The 19,265-nt window shown below is 34.3% G+C and overlaps 1 protein-coding gene across 1 annotated transcript; it reads right to left on the bottom strand.

The window, feature by feature from the left end:
* Window positions 1-14,158: 14,158 nt before the first annotated feature.
* LOC112690172 (zinc finger MYM-type protein 6-like) lies at window positions 14,159-14,728 on the bottom strand. Its single transcript, XM_025564118.1, has one exon. The coding sequence runs from the start codon at window positions 14,726-14,728 to the stop codon at window positions 14,159-14,161; it is 570 nt and encodes a 189-aa protein (XP_025419903.1).
* Between the last annotated feature and the right edge of the window lie 4,537 nt (window positions 14,729-19,265).

Below are 19,265 nucleotides of genomic sequence, written 5' to 3'. Positions count from 1 at the left end.
CGATAACCCTATTGTAAATGATGCAAGTGATACATGATATATGCATATCATACATGATTGTTAAAGTTGTTATTTATTCTATAGAAATTACATAATAAAAATTAAAGTTGAAATTGTTTGTTATTTGTCATTTAAAATACCTGGGATAAGTAGCCCCAAGCCTTGTGACAACCAACCCATAAATGAGGGTGGTTGTCACAATTTTTTTTTAATTTTTTTATTTAATTTAAAATTGCGTTTAACTTGAATACTAGTGTTTGCTATTTTTAGAAGGATTGCCTAAGATAATATATTTCATTGTGAACTTACCACGGTTAAAAAAAATTTAAACAACTTTTTTTTTAAAGTCGAAATGTAAAAATTGTGACAACCATACCCGGGTTCCCTTACTCGTATTACGAAGACAACATTTTTTTTTTGAGTCAAGTCGAGTACTCGAACTCGAATCGAAAACTTTTGCAAAGTCATCCAACTCAAATATATATAAATATGTGTACACATGTGAAAACCATAAGCATTCGCGTATTACGCATTGTAAAAATGTTCCAGAACAGTAGTGGTTTTCATTGTTACGACGAAAAAGCTGTTTTTTTTTTTTAAACGAGGAGAAGCTTGGAATATATATATTTTTTTGAAACGTAATTTATTCGTATAATTAGCCATGGTGTCCATCGTGCGCAAATTTCGCATCTCAATCAAATTTTAAACTCATTTACACGTTATGTTCCGTCGGCTCGCCCAACGAAAATGCGCGTGACACGTAAAAGGAGTTCACGGGAAAACGATGCGCGGCGGTACCGTAGGTGTGTTCATGTACATTGAACACATAATAGTATGGCATTGTTTGGCCGAAGATTTCAACGATTTGCGACGGGTTGCACGTCGATCGTCGATGATTGCTCAATCACTGCGGCGTGCCACGCGCGTACGATTGAATGTCACTACATTATTTGTGCGGGTAAAAAAAACAATCCACCGTATAGGCACGCGTAAAACATTGATTCGAGATCGATCGGACTGTGGATAAAAGCGGCGATGGCGGAATGGAACGTACGGCGGCGGGTTCAGCCGCGTGTTTCCATTAATATTTTCCGTCACGAGTGCCAATTTTAAAATTAAAAAAAAATACAACCGGACAAGACCAAATTTCGTTAACGCTCCGCACTATTATTATCGTTTGTCGTCGTCTTTATTATATATATACCGGTTGGTGTAAATTCGACGACGAGATTACACTGCTTAAACGCACGTAGTCGTAGAGTACATCAGCAGCAAAACAGACTCGTGCGACATCGCCTTGGCCGCGCACGTACGCTCTCGTACACCCATACAAAAGTACACGTGTACACTGCGTTCGTGCGCATGTACAATAATAAGACGACCGAGTACTATTGGTCGTCTTTGTCCGAAGAAGATGACTATTAATCTCATCTTTTGTGCGTGCGCGCGCGTATATGTATTATATATTATTGTCGTTTGGCGGTCGTCAAAGAGACACAAGTTTAAAGTGCACATCGTCTGAAACCAACTGTGTCGACGCTCTCGTGGCGGCGGCCACGAGGTCAACGCAGTATTATTACATTATATTGTTTACCGAAAAAGAAGAAAAAAAGACAACAATAATAATAGGAAAAAAAACCTATAAATAAAATACTTTAGCTGATCTCGACGTCGTTCGTTTTACAGTCTATAGATATCCAATGTATAATACATATATATATATATTATGTAAACGTATAAGGTACGTGGGCACACGTCATGAAGAAATATTATGTACCTTTTTAGCCGCCTGCCGAGACCTAAACACTCGGTCACGTCCGTCGGTCGCCGCGTAGTAATAAGGTTAACGGGACGGCACGCGCCACTCGAGAAAACCAATTTTCTTTACCGCTTTGGCGACGACGAAACGTCGTAGCAACTGTACATATGTAGTTGATACGCGTATTTCTCGTCATCACCGCTTCCGAGAAGACTGCATGTGTTCTTACGGTTAGGGTTCGATCCGATGACGATGGAACGCGTCCCGTTATTTGATCATATGATTTTGTTGTTTCGGTGTCCTTCTACAGCGTGCACACGCAACGAACCCAAACTTGGTGGCACAATTAGTGGGCACGGGGGTCTCGAGTTACCGCATTTTCAACGTTCTAAGTAGCTATGTTTCTTTATAAATTTAGTATTTGTTTCTGCAATCTGTGTACCCAGGATTTTTAATTGGGTGGGTCTAGACAAATTTTTGGACTGGTCAGGTAAGAGAGGATTTTAGAGTTCGCTCGTCACCCCCTCCCCCGCCACAATGTTTATAAATGTATTTCCAGTTTTTTAAAATTGCTTTAACAATAACTATTTAAACATAATTTATAATAATAATAATAAATTAACGGTGGTCAGCTGTAGTATTATCACCGTGATATAATATGATATACAACCATAGTGATTATAAAATGATAGTCTACGTTCATGGTAACCACCAACATTTAGTAATCACGGTAAAAGTAAAATACTTATGTACCAAATACAAACACCCGTTATTTGTCAACATTCAGTTAGCACCAAATTTTTAAAATACTAAAATACCAAAGAGTAATACACTAGTATAGAACATACACATAAACACGATGCATAAAGTCTATAACCTCCTTATCCCCCTCCCTTGACTGTGTGTATCTTAGATAGTTCTTGCTACTCCTGAGCTAACGCTCATATTACGCCACTACTTAGATACGTGTACGTTGTATTCGTACACTTTGAACAGAGTACCTATACTATTATACAGTAAGTACAAAAGCAAATCGATACGGAAACGATGTCTGTTCTCAAAACGAATCCGTGCGAATTGTACGATTTCCAGTGGCGTAGGAAGACTCGCTATTGCCCCTGACAAACTTAGAAAAAAACGTTTTTAACCAATTAAAATTTGATTTCATGATATTTTTTTAACCTTTAATTTTACTAATATTTTTTAGTATACAATTTATATTTATAAGTATTAATATTACAATTTTAATTTTAAACTTTGAAAATTTGCTTCTCTCGCTTTATGACTGAATTATCGATTATTTATATAAATTCATCGATCATTTCTTCATATGAAATTTTTTATTTAAATGCCCTTGCGCTATTTTCATAATTTTTTCATTGAATTTTCTCGTAGTGTGTACAAATAAACTACATCTACGTATTTCAAAAAGTATAATAAAAAAATTTCGATTTAACTGTAGAGTAAAAATAAAATAAATAAATAAAACTTTCGCATAATTTTGCGGCCCTTTGCAATTCGCGCCCCTAGCGTAGGCATAGTTTGTCATACCCTCGCTACGCCGCTGACACCTAACAGAAAACCAAACAGCGTTTCGCGTTCGATGCATGTATCAGAATATCAATTATAGGTTATGCTTGAAAACTAACGTAAATGGCTAGTTTTTATTTTCCGTTTTTTCCACTCATCTTAGTAGACTTGGTAAAAACAAAAACATACACGTTAGGACGACGATGTATGAACAATCGAAAATACAGTGCAACGGTTCGAAAACCAATGCATGTTGTTGTTGACGTACGGTTTAAAACACGTATACGGTCCTGCACGAACGTGTAATATTATGCGCGGTGCATAGTTGATAATTTGTCCTATTGATACCCGTCGAGTAATTTTCGTTTGTGCCACCGACTCCTCGAGTCGACCCAACGTTACGCGCATTCGTGTTTGTCATAAGTATTTCGGTACGCACTTACACACCGTATGCAGGTGGATGAGCAGGTAGTCGATATCATGTACAGGAGGTACCCAATACATGTACACGTTACGCGCAGTCGAGTTTTTGATCTGTCATCGTCGATGTATTATAATTCGGATTTCAAAAACGAACGGGAAACGTCTGTTGCTACACGTTAAAAAATAAATAAATAAATATTTGTAGAAAATAATACGGTCGTTCGTTCAGTTACGACTGAATGAATGGTTACGTTATTATCATTGCAGAAAGAGTTATTTGCACGATGAATGCGTATCACGTGCATAACTGTATTCGATTTATATCGCTTATGTGATTTGTGCACTCAAACACACACACTGCACAGGGTGCGTAGAAAGTTTGGAAACGTCCTTTCCCGAGTGCTCTTAATTGATTTTTAATGTGCTGAAACAATTTAATAGAAACTTCTATAATCCTTTGTCCTATCACATTTATATACGTATAGGAATTTTACGAATAACGTTTTATCCTGGGTCGTCAGGACATATTTTTCGGTTCAATCCAGTCCACGCAACAGTATGCTGCTAACAGTACCAGCAGTCATCGACTTCAACTAGAGCCAAATCTACATTTTTTATTATCTACCGTTTTTTTTTAATCGAAAATTGTTCGTTAGAATTTGATCATCGTTTCGATGAATTTATCGCTCGCTGCTCTATCCTATGAATCGTTATCAGTTAGATGTTGAAATGACCACGACCAGGAACTCAGTAAAGCTTTGTTGTCTCCATCACTGCCTCTCGACCGACGACTATTTAAATTTAGTACGGTTACTACATTCTAATTTTAGTAGTATTTGTTATTATCATTCAGTGCCGTTCGATACAATTTATATTAGAGGTCTTATAATAACTGGTTTACGATATCGAATACGGATTTCAAATTTAAGTTTATTACACCTATTATAATTATTAGGTTCGAACATTATTTAATGTGTGACTAATTGCGTTTTTATGTACATCTTGGGATTGCCTATAGCATGTACATAACATTATTAATTACATTCATTCGTAGAAACGAATTCTGTGAAATAAATATATATTTAAATACATTTTATTAACATGTGAGATTTTCTAAATATACACGCCTATATTATTCAAGAAAAAGTCATCCTGAATAGCTAACTAAAACGTTTAATTTGATACACTTAATATAATCATAAGGAATAATTTAATTAATAGAAATAATAAAAAATAAAATAAAATCTAGTAAATGGTCAATACTCGTATATTAATAAATAAATAAATAGTTTATTTACACAATAATTGTACAGTAAGAATAACTAATGACTAATTAACTGCTAAAATGTGATATAATATATAATTATGTTGTATTTTATATTTATTAGGTATTCAAGACGATTTGAAAATTTAATTGAATGACTTCAACAGATCGGATTTGACATCCAACCAAAGATGACTTAACAATAACATTGTCTTGCCTGTCTATACAATCATTACATTTTTTTTTTAACACGAAACAAAAATCTGAAGTCAATAAACAGTTGTTTTAAAAAAAAAATAAAAAATGACTTGTTTTTATGTTTGTCGATTAAATATAATGAACATAACGGCTATGCAGTATGGCGGTCAACCGGGATTTATATACTACTTAATGTAAACATCTATGGAAATCACAAACAAAGAGTATAAAGAACAAAATTCATTATTCATAACACGTTATAACAGAATAAAATACAATTATTATTATGTCAGTCATCTCAAATAAAAGTATTGGCTGCAGATAAATTCTAGATAAATTTATTTGCTGCAAACTACAAGTGAGAACGGTACATTATGTCTATAATTAATAATATATTTTACAGATATATTTTAAATTAATAAAATGTTTTTATAATTTAATTGTTTCTATGGCAAAAATAACAAAAATTAAACAAAGTTCTAAGCGACATCGTGTACTGTTTGATTTTAAATGCATTTAACTTCATTAACTTTATATTCGTGGACGCTTTTATTATATTAAATGTTCGATTTGTTTTTCTTATTTCTACGTAAAGAGTAATCGATCTCACAATGAAATCATTAACAATATTGATTTACATTTTCACTTTTGTGTTATTTTCTCTACACGCATTCAGACCATGTAGTTGCGCCCCGATCAGTTGACACGGAGTTGACGTTTTCACATCACCGAAGTGTTTCCCAACACGGTTATATCGAAAATAGCGTCCGAAAAGGCTATATAATGTTACACCAAATGAAAATATAGAATATTTGATTTCACTTATGATGTATTATATTAATTTATGTTACTAAGTCGACGTCAGCGCGTGCTACCTGATTTTTCGTTATCTTAGGGTATAATTCCATTTGAAAGATTTGTGATGATTTTTAGATGAGTAACGCCTAAATATTCGGCATTTATAAGAAAAAAAACTTATCGAATGATCACGAATTCGGTGCGATTCGAATTTCCGCTGCCGGTTGGATTTCTCGGATGTTAGGAGGCATACAGTCGTACATTTTGCGTACCTATCCACATCTGGTAAACGAAAAATTAGGCGTTCAAATATTCTACGTGGTTTTTATGCCGGTTGATGGCGGCGACGATTCGAACGCGCACCGAATCAAGAAAGCACAATCATTTCGATCTGGTCACTGCGGCGGCGATCATAATGGATTCAAAAAAAATCTCATTACGACCGACATAATAACACGTCTCGATGCGTTATTAAAATAGTTATATTAACACTTTGTATTTTTTTTTTTTTTTGTTTTACGCTGGCTACCAGGCCGCCGCCGCAGCAGCAACAACTGATGCCGCACGATGATTGATGTCCGTTAACCGTTAACGTTCGAATTAAAAACGGAGTTGTAAAAGGGGAAAAAAACTCCATTAATACTTCTTAACCGGTGTTGTACCGCCAGTCACCACCGCCGCCGATGACGACGAGGACGATTGCTTGAGCGGTCGCCACAATATTGTATGTGTTTTTTTTTAAATCTCTTCCCTTTTTTTTCTTTTTATCTCATTCCTGTGTTTATTTATTCTTTTTAACACTCAGGCGTGACAACGAAGACTAGTCGCGTAAAAGTCGTGGACCGCTCAGTTTGCCATCCCTTATTTCCCCGTCGTCCCTCTATCACTCTCTCTCTTTCTCTCTTTCTTGCGCACACACACACTTTCGTTGGAAATCCGGTGCCCGGGGGTGAAAAAATAAAAATAAAAATAAACGTCTAAATGGGTTTCCGCTCTGTCAGTCGGAAGAATTATATTTCGTCTTTCCGCCTCCGGCATTTTTATATATATATGTGTCACGATCTGCAAAAGACATTACGGTCCGTCGCTTTGCCAATCAATCCCGCGCGTGTCGTGTATCTGTGTGTGTACAAATGTACTCGATGGGAATTCAACCCTTTTAGTTCGCACCACATAAGCGACCGCTAATTTACGGCTGGAAAAACCGCGTTCAGTCTTAAATTATTACTTTATATATATATATATAAATAAATAATGTAGTTTCGTCATTATTTCCGGTGGACCGAGCAACGTATTAAATATATATATATATTAAAACTAGTAGGGGTAAATATTATATTAGGCTATAGAACTGCAGTGCGTGGTCAGTGGTACAGCAGTATAGACGAAGTAGTAGTTTATCAAAAGAAGGTTGAAATGCGATTTGTCACGCGCGTTGCAGAGCTCGCGACGTTTATGTATACAATCGCTAACGCGGTCTTTTTGCACGCGGTATGATCATTTTGCCGCATACATGTACTCGTGTATATATATATATATATATATATATATATAGGTACACAGAAGAGGAATTTTCGGCCAAGATCGGAACGATGGATAGTTTGACACTGATTCATGGTTCAGTAGCCATTCCGACGCTACGCTATCGTGGTTACGTGCGGTTACAATTTCGAAATTATTATTGTAGACGATTTTACGATTTTGTATATAAACGGATTCAAACAAGATTTTATCAAAGAGGAAAACATCTCGACTTATATAACACATCATCTAGCCCGTTACGCAGAATTATATGTTTTATTAATATTTGCGAGATGTTACAAATGTTTGTTACAAATCACATTCCTCTATTCAAAATATGATATTTCACCCTAAAAACAGTTTATAGTGTAACTATTTTCCGTCAAGGAATAATATAATGGATCGAAAAAAAAAACGGGTTTTCATTATATACCTACCCATTTTATACCATTTTAGACGTACGAAAACATGTGTACGTTAGGATCAACCGAATACGATAACTTATCGTTAAAGAAGAGCGCTACATATACAAGACTAGTAAGTTTAAAACGTAAATATATCAGCATTTTCTCTCGATGACAACATGCGTTCTGCATAAGCGATTTCTCTTTGTCAATTAATAAGGATGTTCCTTATTGGACGTTTCAAATCTCACCTGTCGACTAGGAACTACATATCTATACTGTTTACATAACTTAAATGTCCACTACGAAATGTTCACAAACAATTATCCCACAATTCTAATTTACTAACCTTCAATACATTTTAAATAGAGTACCGAAGTGTTAACACTTCGTTTTAAACACGTTCCAATTGGAACATCTTAAGTTAGAAAATTAAAAATATATATATATATCATACGGGATATCTTCTATCAAGTCTATACCCCAGCCCAGGGAATTATATTTTCAAGACATTTGCGCATTGAACCACATTTGTACGGACTATAAATAAAGTAATTTACTTAAAAAAAAAAACAATAATTATACAAGACGTATGTGTATGTACATATGTCGCAAAAAAGCATCGATGCATATAAATATAAATAGTGTTGTGCAGTTATTCATCATGACCGTTCGTAATGAGTTACGCTTTGTTCTCGTTGTTCAAAATCACACGTGTATTATAAAACGATCGTCGTGTTTCTCGTATGCCGACCATATTACGCGAGTGCAATGATGCACAGGCATATTATAGATGTTTATTACCATATTATGAAGACATAGATATACTGCGTGTGGCCGCCGTTCCATTACGCAGAGATTTTTGTCTCCTGGATTTGTCAAGGCGATCGAATTTCTGATGTCCTGTCCAAAGGACCTGCTGCCGCGCGTCTAATTCCCCGAGACCACGGTACCTGGTCCTGCAGGTATGTGTGTATATGTGTGTGTGTGGTGTGTAAGCATATTATATTCATATATTACAATAATACACTCTATGCATGGTGTACACAATCCACACATGTTACGTGTGTTTTGGGTACGAGAATTGCACTCGTTCGGTTTACACAGTCCTAGGATGACGAACGAGACCTCCCATACTGCACTTTCAACATCGGTCTTACGACTCGGTTCGACGTAAGTTCAAAGTCAAAACTTTTCCGAACCGGCGGCGAGGCTTAGTGCCAAGAAAAGTTGTAGCAAATGTGCTACCGGGTAACAATTTTTTTTTCTACTAAACTTCTTAACCACGCAAGCGAACGAAACAAACTTAAATTTCACATTTGTAACTCTTCACCATAATATAATCGAGTACTTTAATAGAACTATTTAATATAATAATACTTTACATAAACACAATGAGATTTTTATTTTTTTTCTCAACATTTTAAAGAATGTGGTAGAATTTCAGTTGACCCATTGTAGAATTCGAAAGGTTTCACAGACGATATTTAAAACATATTTCAAAATGAAAATGATTAGTTTAATTAAACATAAATCATCATTGATTAACACGTATTTAATCCCAGGCTCATCTAAAACTGTCAATAACAATGATTTTGATTTCTAGTATTTTCACTCAAGTTAATTTTTCAAAATGTTTATTATAAGTTCCTACATTTATTTTCAAAATAATATATTATTTTTAACAATCGTGCGCGGTAAGTAAAACAAATCACAGCGGTATGGTACGCACATGTAATAATAACATAATTTTCCCACGCGATTGACATATTTATGTCAATATATCTAATAAATAATCTGAAATATTGTCATTGAAATGAGTCAAATATTCAGACAATATAATCACATAATTGAAGCATTGAAAATCTGTGATCCAAATTCCAAAACGTTTTTAGACTTTGGTACATTTGCAAAATGCGATTTAGGCATATGTTGTTCACTTAAAGATCAAATCCTATGAAAATATTTATTAAAATCATGGAATGTCATTCTTAGAAATCCAAAAAATGTGCGGACAAATTATGTTTATTCTGATTTCAAGTGTAACAAACTGAAACTATTTTCTACAACGAAGAGAGTTAAAACTTACAATAAGTCTACTATTTCCGGAAAATGCTTATTACAGCTTTGCCATCATTCGAAAGAGAAAAAAGTGAAGAGTTAATAAAAAATTCAGACGGAACTATGGAAAAATTGGCTCTGTATGAATCGACAGAAGGATAACATTGTTTATCTTCACTTCATTAACAACTAAAAGACAAATTATTCTGCATTCAAATTAAATACCAGCACCTGTGTTATCTGTATTAATCTTTGAGATTATTTTAACGGGCTCGCTCAAAAAATTATATTCGGATCCGCGCTAGCCTAAGAGGACGCCAGTATGTAAAATTAATATGTAAAATATTACAATTAAGAATAATCATAACTCCCTTAAAAATTAAAATATTGGAAAAAAAACCTACTAGCAAAACACTGATAACATTTTTAAAATTACCCAAAAGTTTTCATCAAAACTTATTGATTAAAATAATTAGATTTGGTATATTGTTGATAACACGACGAATCTGATAAATAGATAAAATCACCGATTGTCAATAATCTACTACATCATAATAGTATTCGTATTTTATATTTTATAAATGTATTCATAAATTATTATAATTATAATAATTAATTTAAATACCAAAATTGTGAATATAAATTTAAAAATTTAAATAATATGTATTCGTATATTAAATAATATAATTGTATTTATCAAGCAATAAAATTTATTTATAATGTATATTGTCGTATACGCCGATTGAATCATACGTATAGACACAAACACACAAGTAGAAACAAGGTAACACTTAAGAAAATTGTAAGTCTCCTATCGTGGTCGAGTCACATGACTACCACAGAAGACTCCTTTATTAGTTTTTGTCTTCTCTCTTATATACATCTAGCTTAACCTAATTACACATATTGCTTGCACGCTAAAATTAGCGTTTTTCAAATGAACATAGTATAAAAAATGTTCTTTTACATTTATCTTTTTATACTTTAAAATGTCATGATAACCTATTTTCTCTATTTTCTATTACGACATGAATATACGTTTATTTTAGTTTGTTTAGTATTTCATTTGACAAGAATCTAAATTGCCTAATACTACAAAATACTAAGAAAAAAAACAGAAAAACAGTAAATAAATATTTTTTTTTCTTGGACCCCCTTTGAATAAATCCTGGTTGCATTACTGTCTCGTCCTGTGGGCAGAAGGTAATCCACTACAGGCACGAATTTTCTTCGAATTTCAACTCAATATTTGTGATGCACACGGTACCGCGAATTGACATGTGCATAATAAATACATAACACACGTATAGGAATGTATTTTTTTTTCCATTCTTCGATTTCGATTTCGTACCTATGGCAATACGATAATACATAATGTGAATGTTTATTTTTATTTTTTTTTATGTATATGGAGAATTTCTAATCTTAAAAAAATTACTTGCCAAGTGGGGATTGTGTTAATGATCTTAAATTTTCATTCACGATATCAAGACGTAAAATTTTCAAGTATAAAACATATAAAACATATAATTTTTAAATTGTCAAAATTGATAATACAGATGTCAAATAAGACAATTCATAATAATTAATTCAAATTATATTTCTGGATCTATATTCTATAATAATAAATAAATATTATGTCACTAATAAAACCATGCAGATACGCGGCGAGCTATTTTAGTGTCCCTAATCTAAGTTAAAATAACATATTATTATGTTGGGTATTATTTTACTGTGTAATGTATATACGTAAAATCAGATAACATTTTTGTTCAAAATTAAGACCATAATTATCTTATTGAACTGAAGGCGGGAACAGACTGAACTAATTTTTTTTTTTTTTTTTATAGACAAAAGGACCGGACCACATGAAATTGAAAAACAAAAAGATCGAAAAATACCGAACCAGTCTAGACCAAACCGTACAGAACTCTAATATATAAACAATACGGTAGAAAATATATAATTTAAGAAACATAAAAACTGTGAAGCTTTAGTGAATAATATTTTTAATATTTATTTTGAACCTCAACTGGTTAGAATAAATGTAGATTGGACAGGTATTTGAGAACAAATATTTAAGGCTAAATTTCGATTAAATCATAATTAGAATACATAGTTTTAGATTTGTTTTGACATTTGTAGAATTACTCGTAGAATAATTTTCCTTCATTCCTCACGCTGGCTGTACGATTATCCATTATCAACCTATCCATTCATTTTTAATATAATTATACGCTAGGTAATTGCTTTTGTCAAATTGTAGAATTATGGTTTTTATTGTATTTATTATTGTTGTTGGAGAACTGTAGGTGTATAGTTACTAAATAGATATTCAATTATATGTTCCAATGAAAGGAAAACTAGGTATAGTGCTTGTCTAAAACGAATGTAGTCTTTAATAAGGCCAAAAACCAGAAAAGTTTTGGTAAGTACTCATAATTTTTTCTTATTATATAAGTAAGAAGAAACTTTGTATTTAAAATAATGGAGACTATCATATTTAAAGATTTTAACACTTCATTTTTTTTCCATAAATCAAATAACCGGTGGGTAACTCCGGTAGTAACACCGCACAGTGTACAAGCAAAATATATTTTAATTATGATAATTAACTGGTTAGAGTATTATTCAGAACACCAAGTGCTTATAATAAAATTAACATAATATTCAAAACATATATTATGTAGGTAATCAATACAAACATAGTTCAATGGTTACCGTTGATGTATTGACTATATATCATGTGTTTTTTTCGTTCTGTGCATATACCTATTTATCGGTTTTTCATTATTTGAGTATATATATATATAATCGTACAATAACTATATACAACATAAATATACTATAACTATAGTTGGTAGTGTAATTAAAAAAAAATAAAAAATATATCAATAACTGGTTTACTCATTATTATTACCGTACACCAGTGGTTCCCAACCCTATTTATTCTATGCCCACTTTGTAGATTTTCAAAAATCTCGCGTGCCTCCCACTTATAAATTGAAAAAATTATAATTTTTTTGTTTACTTTACATTTTATAAATAAACTATATAATATTCGGAAAGACTACTTTTTTATTGACGTTAGTAATTATAAAATATAAATAATTTTAAATAATATAGTATTATAGTGGAATTATAAATTGACGTAATTATTATAATAAATTAGTAAAAAATATAAATAATAGAATGTATAATAAAATTAACATTTAATGTGAAGGCTGACAACACTTTTCTTCGGACAATTTTTTAAAGTTCGGCTCGATGTTTGATAAAGAACACCTCAAGTCAGATTCAACATCCAAGCGATTTCTATGTTTGGTTTTTATAATGGCTAAGCTGGAGAATCCAGATTCACATAAATAGGTTGATGAAAATTTGTACAAGGACTTGTAAGGCTTCATTTGAAATTTCTGGGTAAATGGGTTGGTATTTTACCCAAAAATCTTCCAAAGAGCTGCCACTGTTAAAATCAATTTTTGCGCGTGAATCATTCTTCAGCTCGACTGCCTGTTCTTGAAATGTATCCGGCAATGTGTCTACGTTAGCACTGAATGAACAACTTGTTAGCGTATATTTCCAACAAAATCTGAAAAATATCGCATGAATTCATCAGTCAAACAGTCAAGATGTTCAATTACTATACTTTTCAATCCAACAAGACAAATAGATTCTTTCTCATCAGAGATAAGTTCGTTCAATCGACGGAAAGACGAAAAATTCGGAGTCTCTTTGTTTAATCAGCGTTTCCACAGCTATATGTTTTCTAGAAATGAGTTTATAGAATCTTTGGCGGTTATAATACTCGTATTCCTCCCTTGTAATTTGAGATTTAGGTTATTAATAGTTTCAAAAATATCTACTAGGTACGCAAAGTAGAATGTGAAGTTTTCATCGGTAAAATTCTCACGAAGATTGTCTTTTTCTAATTGTAAAAGCATAATTTCCACTTCAGATTTTAATTCTACAAACGTTCAAACATATTCCCTTTGGATAACCAACGAACCTCTGTATGGAATAATAAAACAGAATGTTCCGCGGACAGCTCTGAACAAAGAATCTTAAAAAGACGCGAGTTAAGTGCACTGCTTTTGATGGTGTTAACAACTTTTATACATACTTCAAGTATATTTTTAAGTTCAGATGGCAACGTTTTTGCAGCTAAAGCTTGTCGGTGTATTACACAATGAGAACCAATTATTGACGGGTTTTTATTTTTGCTAGGCTTACAAAACCTGATCTTGACCCTAGCATTGCAGGAGCACCATCTGTATAGACACCTACAACATTTTTCCAACACAAACCATTCTGATCAAAAAATATGTCAATGGCAGACAAAACGTCGCTGCCTTTTGAGGTGGAATTTAAAGCATTGGAAAATAGAAGTTCTTCTGCGATGGACTGTTCATTTATAAAACGACAGTAAACTAATAGCTGGCAACAATTGGCCACATCAGTTGATTCATCACATTGGATTGCAAAGAATACGGAATGTTTTAATTTATGAATCAACTGATTTTTAATGCCCAAAGCTAATTCATCTATACGTCGTTTCACTGTATTATTTGAAAGAGATATTTGAGCTATTTTACTTTTGCTTTCTTCACCAAATACTATTTCAACAGCTTTAAGTATACTAGGTTTAATTAATGTTTCATCCAAGGTATGGGGTTTCTTTTGCTGAGCCACCATGAAGGCGATGTGATATGAAGCTTCAACATTTTTTTCATTATTCTGTTGAAACCCTCCGGTATGGTCAATTTTCATTTTACTTAAAGAATTTTTTTTAGCAACAAAAAAACTCTTTAGGTTTTCCTTTTAGCATCGGATGAGCTGTGGTTAAATGTCGTTATAATCAACTAGGTCGGAGAACATCGTTACTTAATACAACGTGACAAATAACACACTGAGGCTTTTGGATACCATCTTTTTCAATAAACATAAAACCAAATTTGACATAATCATCGGTATACGTTCTTATTTTCGGAAGAGCCATTACTTTGATATACATGCACTCGCGACGACTACGTACTACGACACTGATGTGCACTGAGCATCTGCAAAATAAAACTAAATCGCGTCTAAACTAATCTAATAGTTTTTTCCCCTGGCTTTCTCTTATCGTACTGATTAATTTACGGACGATGTAGCATGGTGCACTATGGCTAAACACTTGTAATCTTTATTGATTACTTTATCGACTTGAACGATTCTAAATTCTATAATCTATAACGATAACCAGTCTTTATTAATTTTTCATTTTTTCTCTTCATTTTAAATATAATACAATTTGATAAATAAAAATTTTACTTTGTAATGACTGCTCAGCGATGTGTATACGGCCCCCAAGGGGGGCGCGCCCCCTAGGTTGGGAATCACTGCCGTAAACTAATCGTATCTATTATCTACAGAAATCGCACAAATGTGTGTTTACATTTCCCATGGACTCTTATGCAGTACCGGTGTATTTCTTTATAAGAAAATACACTAAATCCTATTTAATATGCAGTGCATGCGTGCGTCGTATTATTGGTGCGGTGTACGTATTTTATTACGTTAATAAATAAGTATTAAATTAATTAGGAGAACTTAAAGTATAATATTTATTTTAGGTGTTGGATTTCAGAATGTTGAACATGCGCCGTGGAAAATATTCAACCGCAACGGTCCGTAAAATACTCATCTTGTGTTTACTCTGGTTTTCAGCGATATCGGTGAGAAACTGTGTAAGTGCATATGTGTATAACAAACACGCGTGGTTTTCACGTTTCCTATCTGCCATACGTGCCGTAAAAAAATCTCAGCTACGGCAATCCGACGGGGAGCTTATGGTCCCGGAAAGGGCCATGTACTATAAAGATTAACCACACCACCATGGAGAATTACTTTCGAAAACCCAAATCTCTCACCGCAACGCGTTGCATACATCGACGGACACGTCCGACGTCCTGGGGATATCCTGCTCGGGGAACAAAGTAAATGTCAACATTTTTCGGTACGTCGCGGTTGTCGTACGAACACATTCAATCCGTCATGCGGTCGAAAGATGCGTATGCATATAACCATGTAGTGGTCTTACTCGAAAATCGGTTGGATGGATCTGGATGGTATTTCTTAGTAACTATTAAGTGTTCCTAACCAAACTGGCAGCCCGGTAAAACGTACACGATTAATGCGGTGGCTTAAGAAAATGAACGTATGAAGAATCTCTCAATCACGGAGAAAGGGTTGTACATGCCACTGATGTATGTGTTTATTGAGTGAGTCCGATTTGAGAAATTAAAAAGGAGAATGAAATGCGAAAACGACCGGTTTTCATCAGGCTCAATCAGGCACGACCAAACATAAATTCGATCATCATTGCTATCATTATCTATTCGTGATGACGATTCGTTGTCGATTACAACTCGGTGTATAATATCTATACGTCGCGACGCGTTGTAGACTCGTAGAAAATTTTTCTTAAAAATCGTTGAACTCGTTTGCCCGAACGTGCAGCGGTCGTCCGTCCATCCGTCCGTATAATTGTACATGCGACGCGCGCGCGTACACAATAATATTCTATAGATTGCTGTTCATCATGTCTATACTTGAGCATAATTTCCTCTTATTATTATTTTTATAGTGACCCAATACCGTTTATCGCCCCCGTCCGTTCGAATCGGTAAACAATATTTTAGTTCGCAGCCGTATAGTGTGTCTAGTCGTGTTACACACCGCGTACGTTATAATACGTAAAGCGTATTATAATATATTTATCATATTATACGAGTATAGTGGTGTGCGTGTGTAAAAACTGCGATGTGAAAAAAAAGAAAACCGTACCGGTGTACACCGGTGAAACCGCGGAATTCGATAGCCTGAACTGTGACTTTTAATATTTTTTTTCTCTTTTTTTTTTTTAGTCCCCCGTACTACCACCACGACCGCACGTGATTATGTGCGTGTGTGTGTTAGTATAGTTTTATCATACACACACACACACACACACACACACTACGCATACTCACGACGCGCACGTACGTATAGAGAAACGAGACACGGCGAAGACGGACGGTACATGCCAATGTCTCGAAATCGACACTGACGACCGCAACATCCATAGTTTTCTGATTCATTACACGTTGAAATCAATCCGTCGATAATATGATTACAAGTGTACACAAAAAAAATAGATAGGAGCAGCAGCAGTAATGGGAGCGATAGAAAAAATAAAACGCTCTCGCGCGCACGCACTCCATACGGGTATGGAACGGAATGTCGCGAAGCGCGTCGATTGGTCAGCGACGCGAGGTTATCTCCGCCGTTACGTGCGCGAGCAGGAGAAGGACCGATGGCGGTGACCGTTCGCAGCGGTAGTGCAGTGCCCGTCCCGGCCTGCAAAGCTCGACATGAGTACTCGGTGCGCGCGAGTTATGTTCGCCGAGTATTCTTCACTTGACGACCGCCTGCCGATCGATAATTATTATTACGATCGATTACGCGATCGTTTACAATTCGTTTGACTCGCGTCCAGGAACGCGCCTAGAATCTTCTCTTTCCGAGGAGGGTTCAATATTTTTACCACCACGTGTTTCGAATTTATTTATCTCGTAAGACAACAATTTTGGTAATAATTAAGAGTACATCTACAGCAATAGATAGATCGATTATATAAATAACCCTGGGGAAAACGTTCACGATGTTAAACTTAAATTGTGTGAAAATATAAAGCAATAATTTTTTTTTAAATTCGTTAAGATTTCGTTAAAACACGTAGAATTAGGCACACCCTGCTCGTGCGGTCACGTTTACCGAAAACGGATGGGATATGACGAGTGAAAACGATCGCCATATTCGACTCATACTATTACTACTTACACCACTGTTGACGATTATTTGTCGAGTACACAAGTTATGTGGGACCGATTTTAAGGCCAGTTTACACGAAACGACTTATTATACGTTTTATGGGAAATGTAAAACGGACAATAAAGTGTACATTTTATCAGTGTGTCTACACGTTCCAATTTTTACTTAAGTTTCCGTCCCAATTTCAACTGTTTCAACTGTATTTCTCTTCACTCTTCAGTAGTGTTCAGTTATTATAGTGACTTTTAACGATATGAAAGAAGCACTGTTGTATTTTTTTACAAGAATGTCCCTAGGTATGTATGAACAAAAGAATTTCCATAAATCGGACATGTTCGCAAAGAAACAAAAAATACCACGTGAATCAAATTTTATATTGTTTATTAAATAGTATAAGAAAATATACTATAATATATTATAATTATTATTAAAAAAAACTATATAATCTAAGGGAAAGTTAAACCTAAAAAGGACGAACAGTTGTACAATGCATCTACCTTGTATTTACATGTAACAACTTGTCGTTCAACTTCGCGTAAAATAAGTCCGCGCCCATCAGTCTTCCGATTCAATCTTGGATTTCATTTTGATTCGATAAGATATTTACTGTATAAATGCTCCGTTTTACTTGATACAGTTAGTCGTATTCGATAAAAGAGTACAATAAATCGTTGCGTGCCAACTGGTCTTTAGACCGCGAGGCATACTATATACCTCGTATGTGGTACTGCGTGATTCAACGGTATTGCTCGTGCAGTAGCGAGCCGGCTTCGAAAATTCAACTCAAAATGGTTTGACGACGAGAAGTGAAATATTTTTCCAGAAGACGTTAAAGAAAATATAAGACAAACTTTAAGAAAATAAAATAGCAGTTTTTAATTTTGTAAATTATTTACTGTGATGTACAAACAGTGGGGCTCGACCGCTAGCATACGCGTCAACTGCTCGGTTTAAAAGGATAAAACTACAAGAGATGCTACGACTGTAATACCCTAAATATGAACTTGTAGTCTCTGGACGTGTCGAAACCGTGAAAGAAAATACGATTGTTGACAAAAGTCGTATTTTTCGTGTTCTTAAAGAAATGTCTTGAAAGTGTTTAATATTTAGAAATGCATATGTTTAGATACTAACCATGAAACAGATATCCATGTACGTTAACATTGTCATCTGCGCGTAAGCCGAAATCCGAATTTAAATACTATTCGATTAAAAAGGCTTATAACTAAAAAAATTAAATATATTAAGAGAATATTAAGGTTTCCTAACAACGATAACGGATTACTACAATAGCAACAGAGTCGCGGACCAACAATCGTCCTGCCGCGTTATTATTTTCTCGTCTTCTTCTCCATGAGCGTCAATTTCCTCCTGCTGCAATCATCCCTGGCCTCACAACACTGCTTTGTCGCTCGCAAAAAACATTTTGCTAAACCGCCGTCAACGCATGACG

This window comes from Sipha flava, unplaced genomic scaffold (genome assembly GCF_003268045.1).
Source record: "Sipha flava isolate LNK unplaced genomic scaffold, YSA_version1 491_pilon_pilon, whole genome shotgun sequence".
Lineage (NCBI taxonomy): Eukaryota > Metazoa > Arthropoda > Insecta > Hemiptera > Aphididae > Sipha > Sipha flava.
The sequence above is the reverse complement of the archived record's forward strand: the minus strand, read 5'-3'. Positions and strand labels throughout refer to the sequence as shown.

Excerpts from the sequence above, each read along its gene's own strand:
- LOC112690172 (XM_025564118.1), bottom strand. The coding sequence starts at position 14,728 with ATGAAAATTGACCATACCGGAGGGTTTCAACAGAATAATGAAAAAAAT.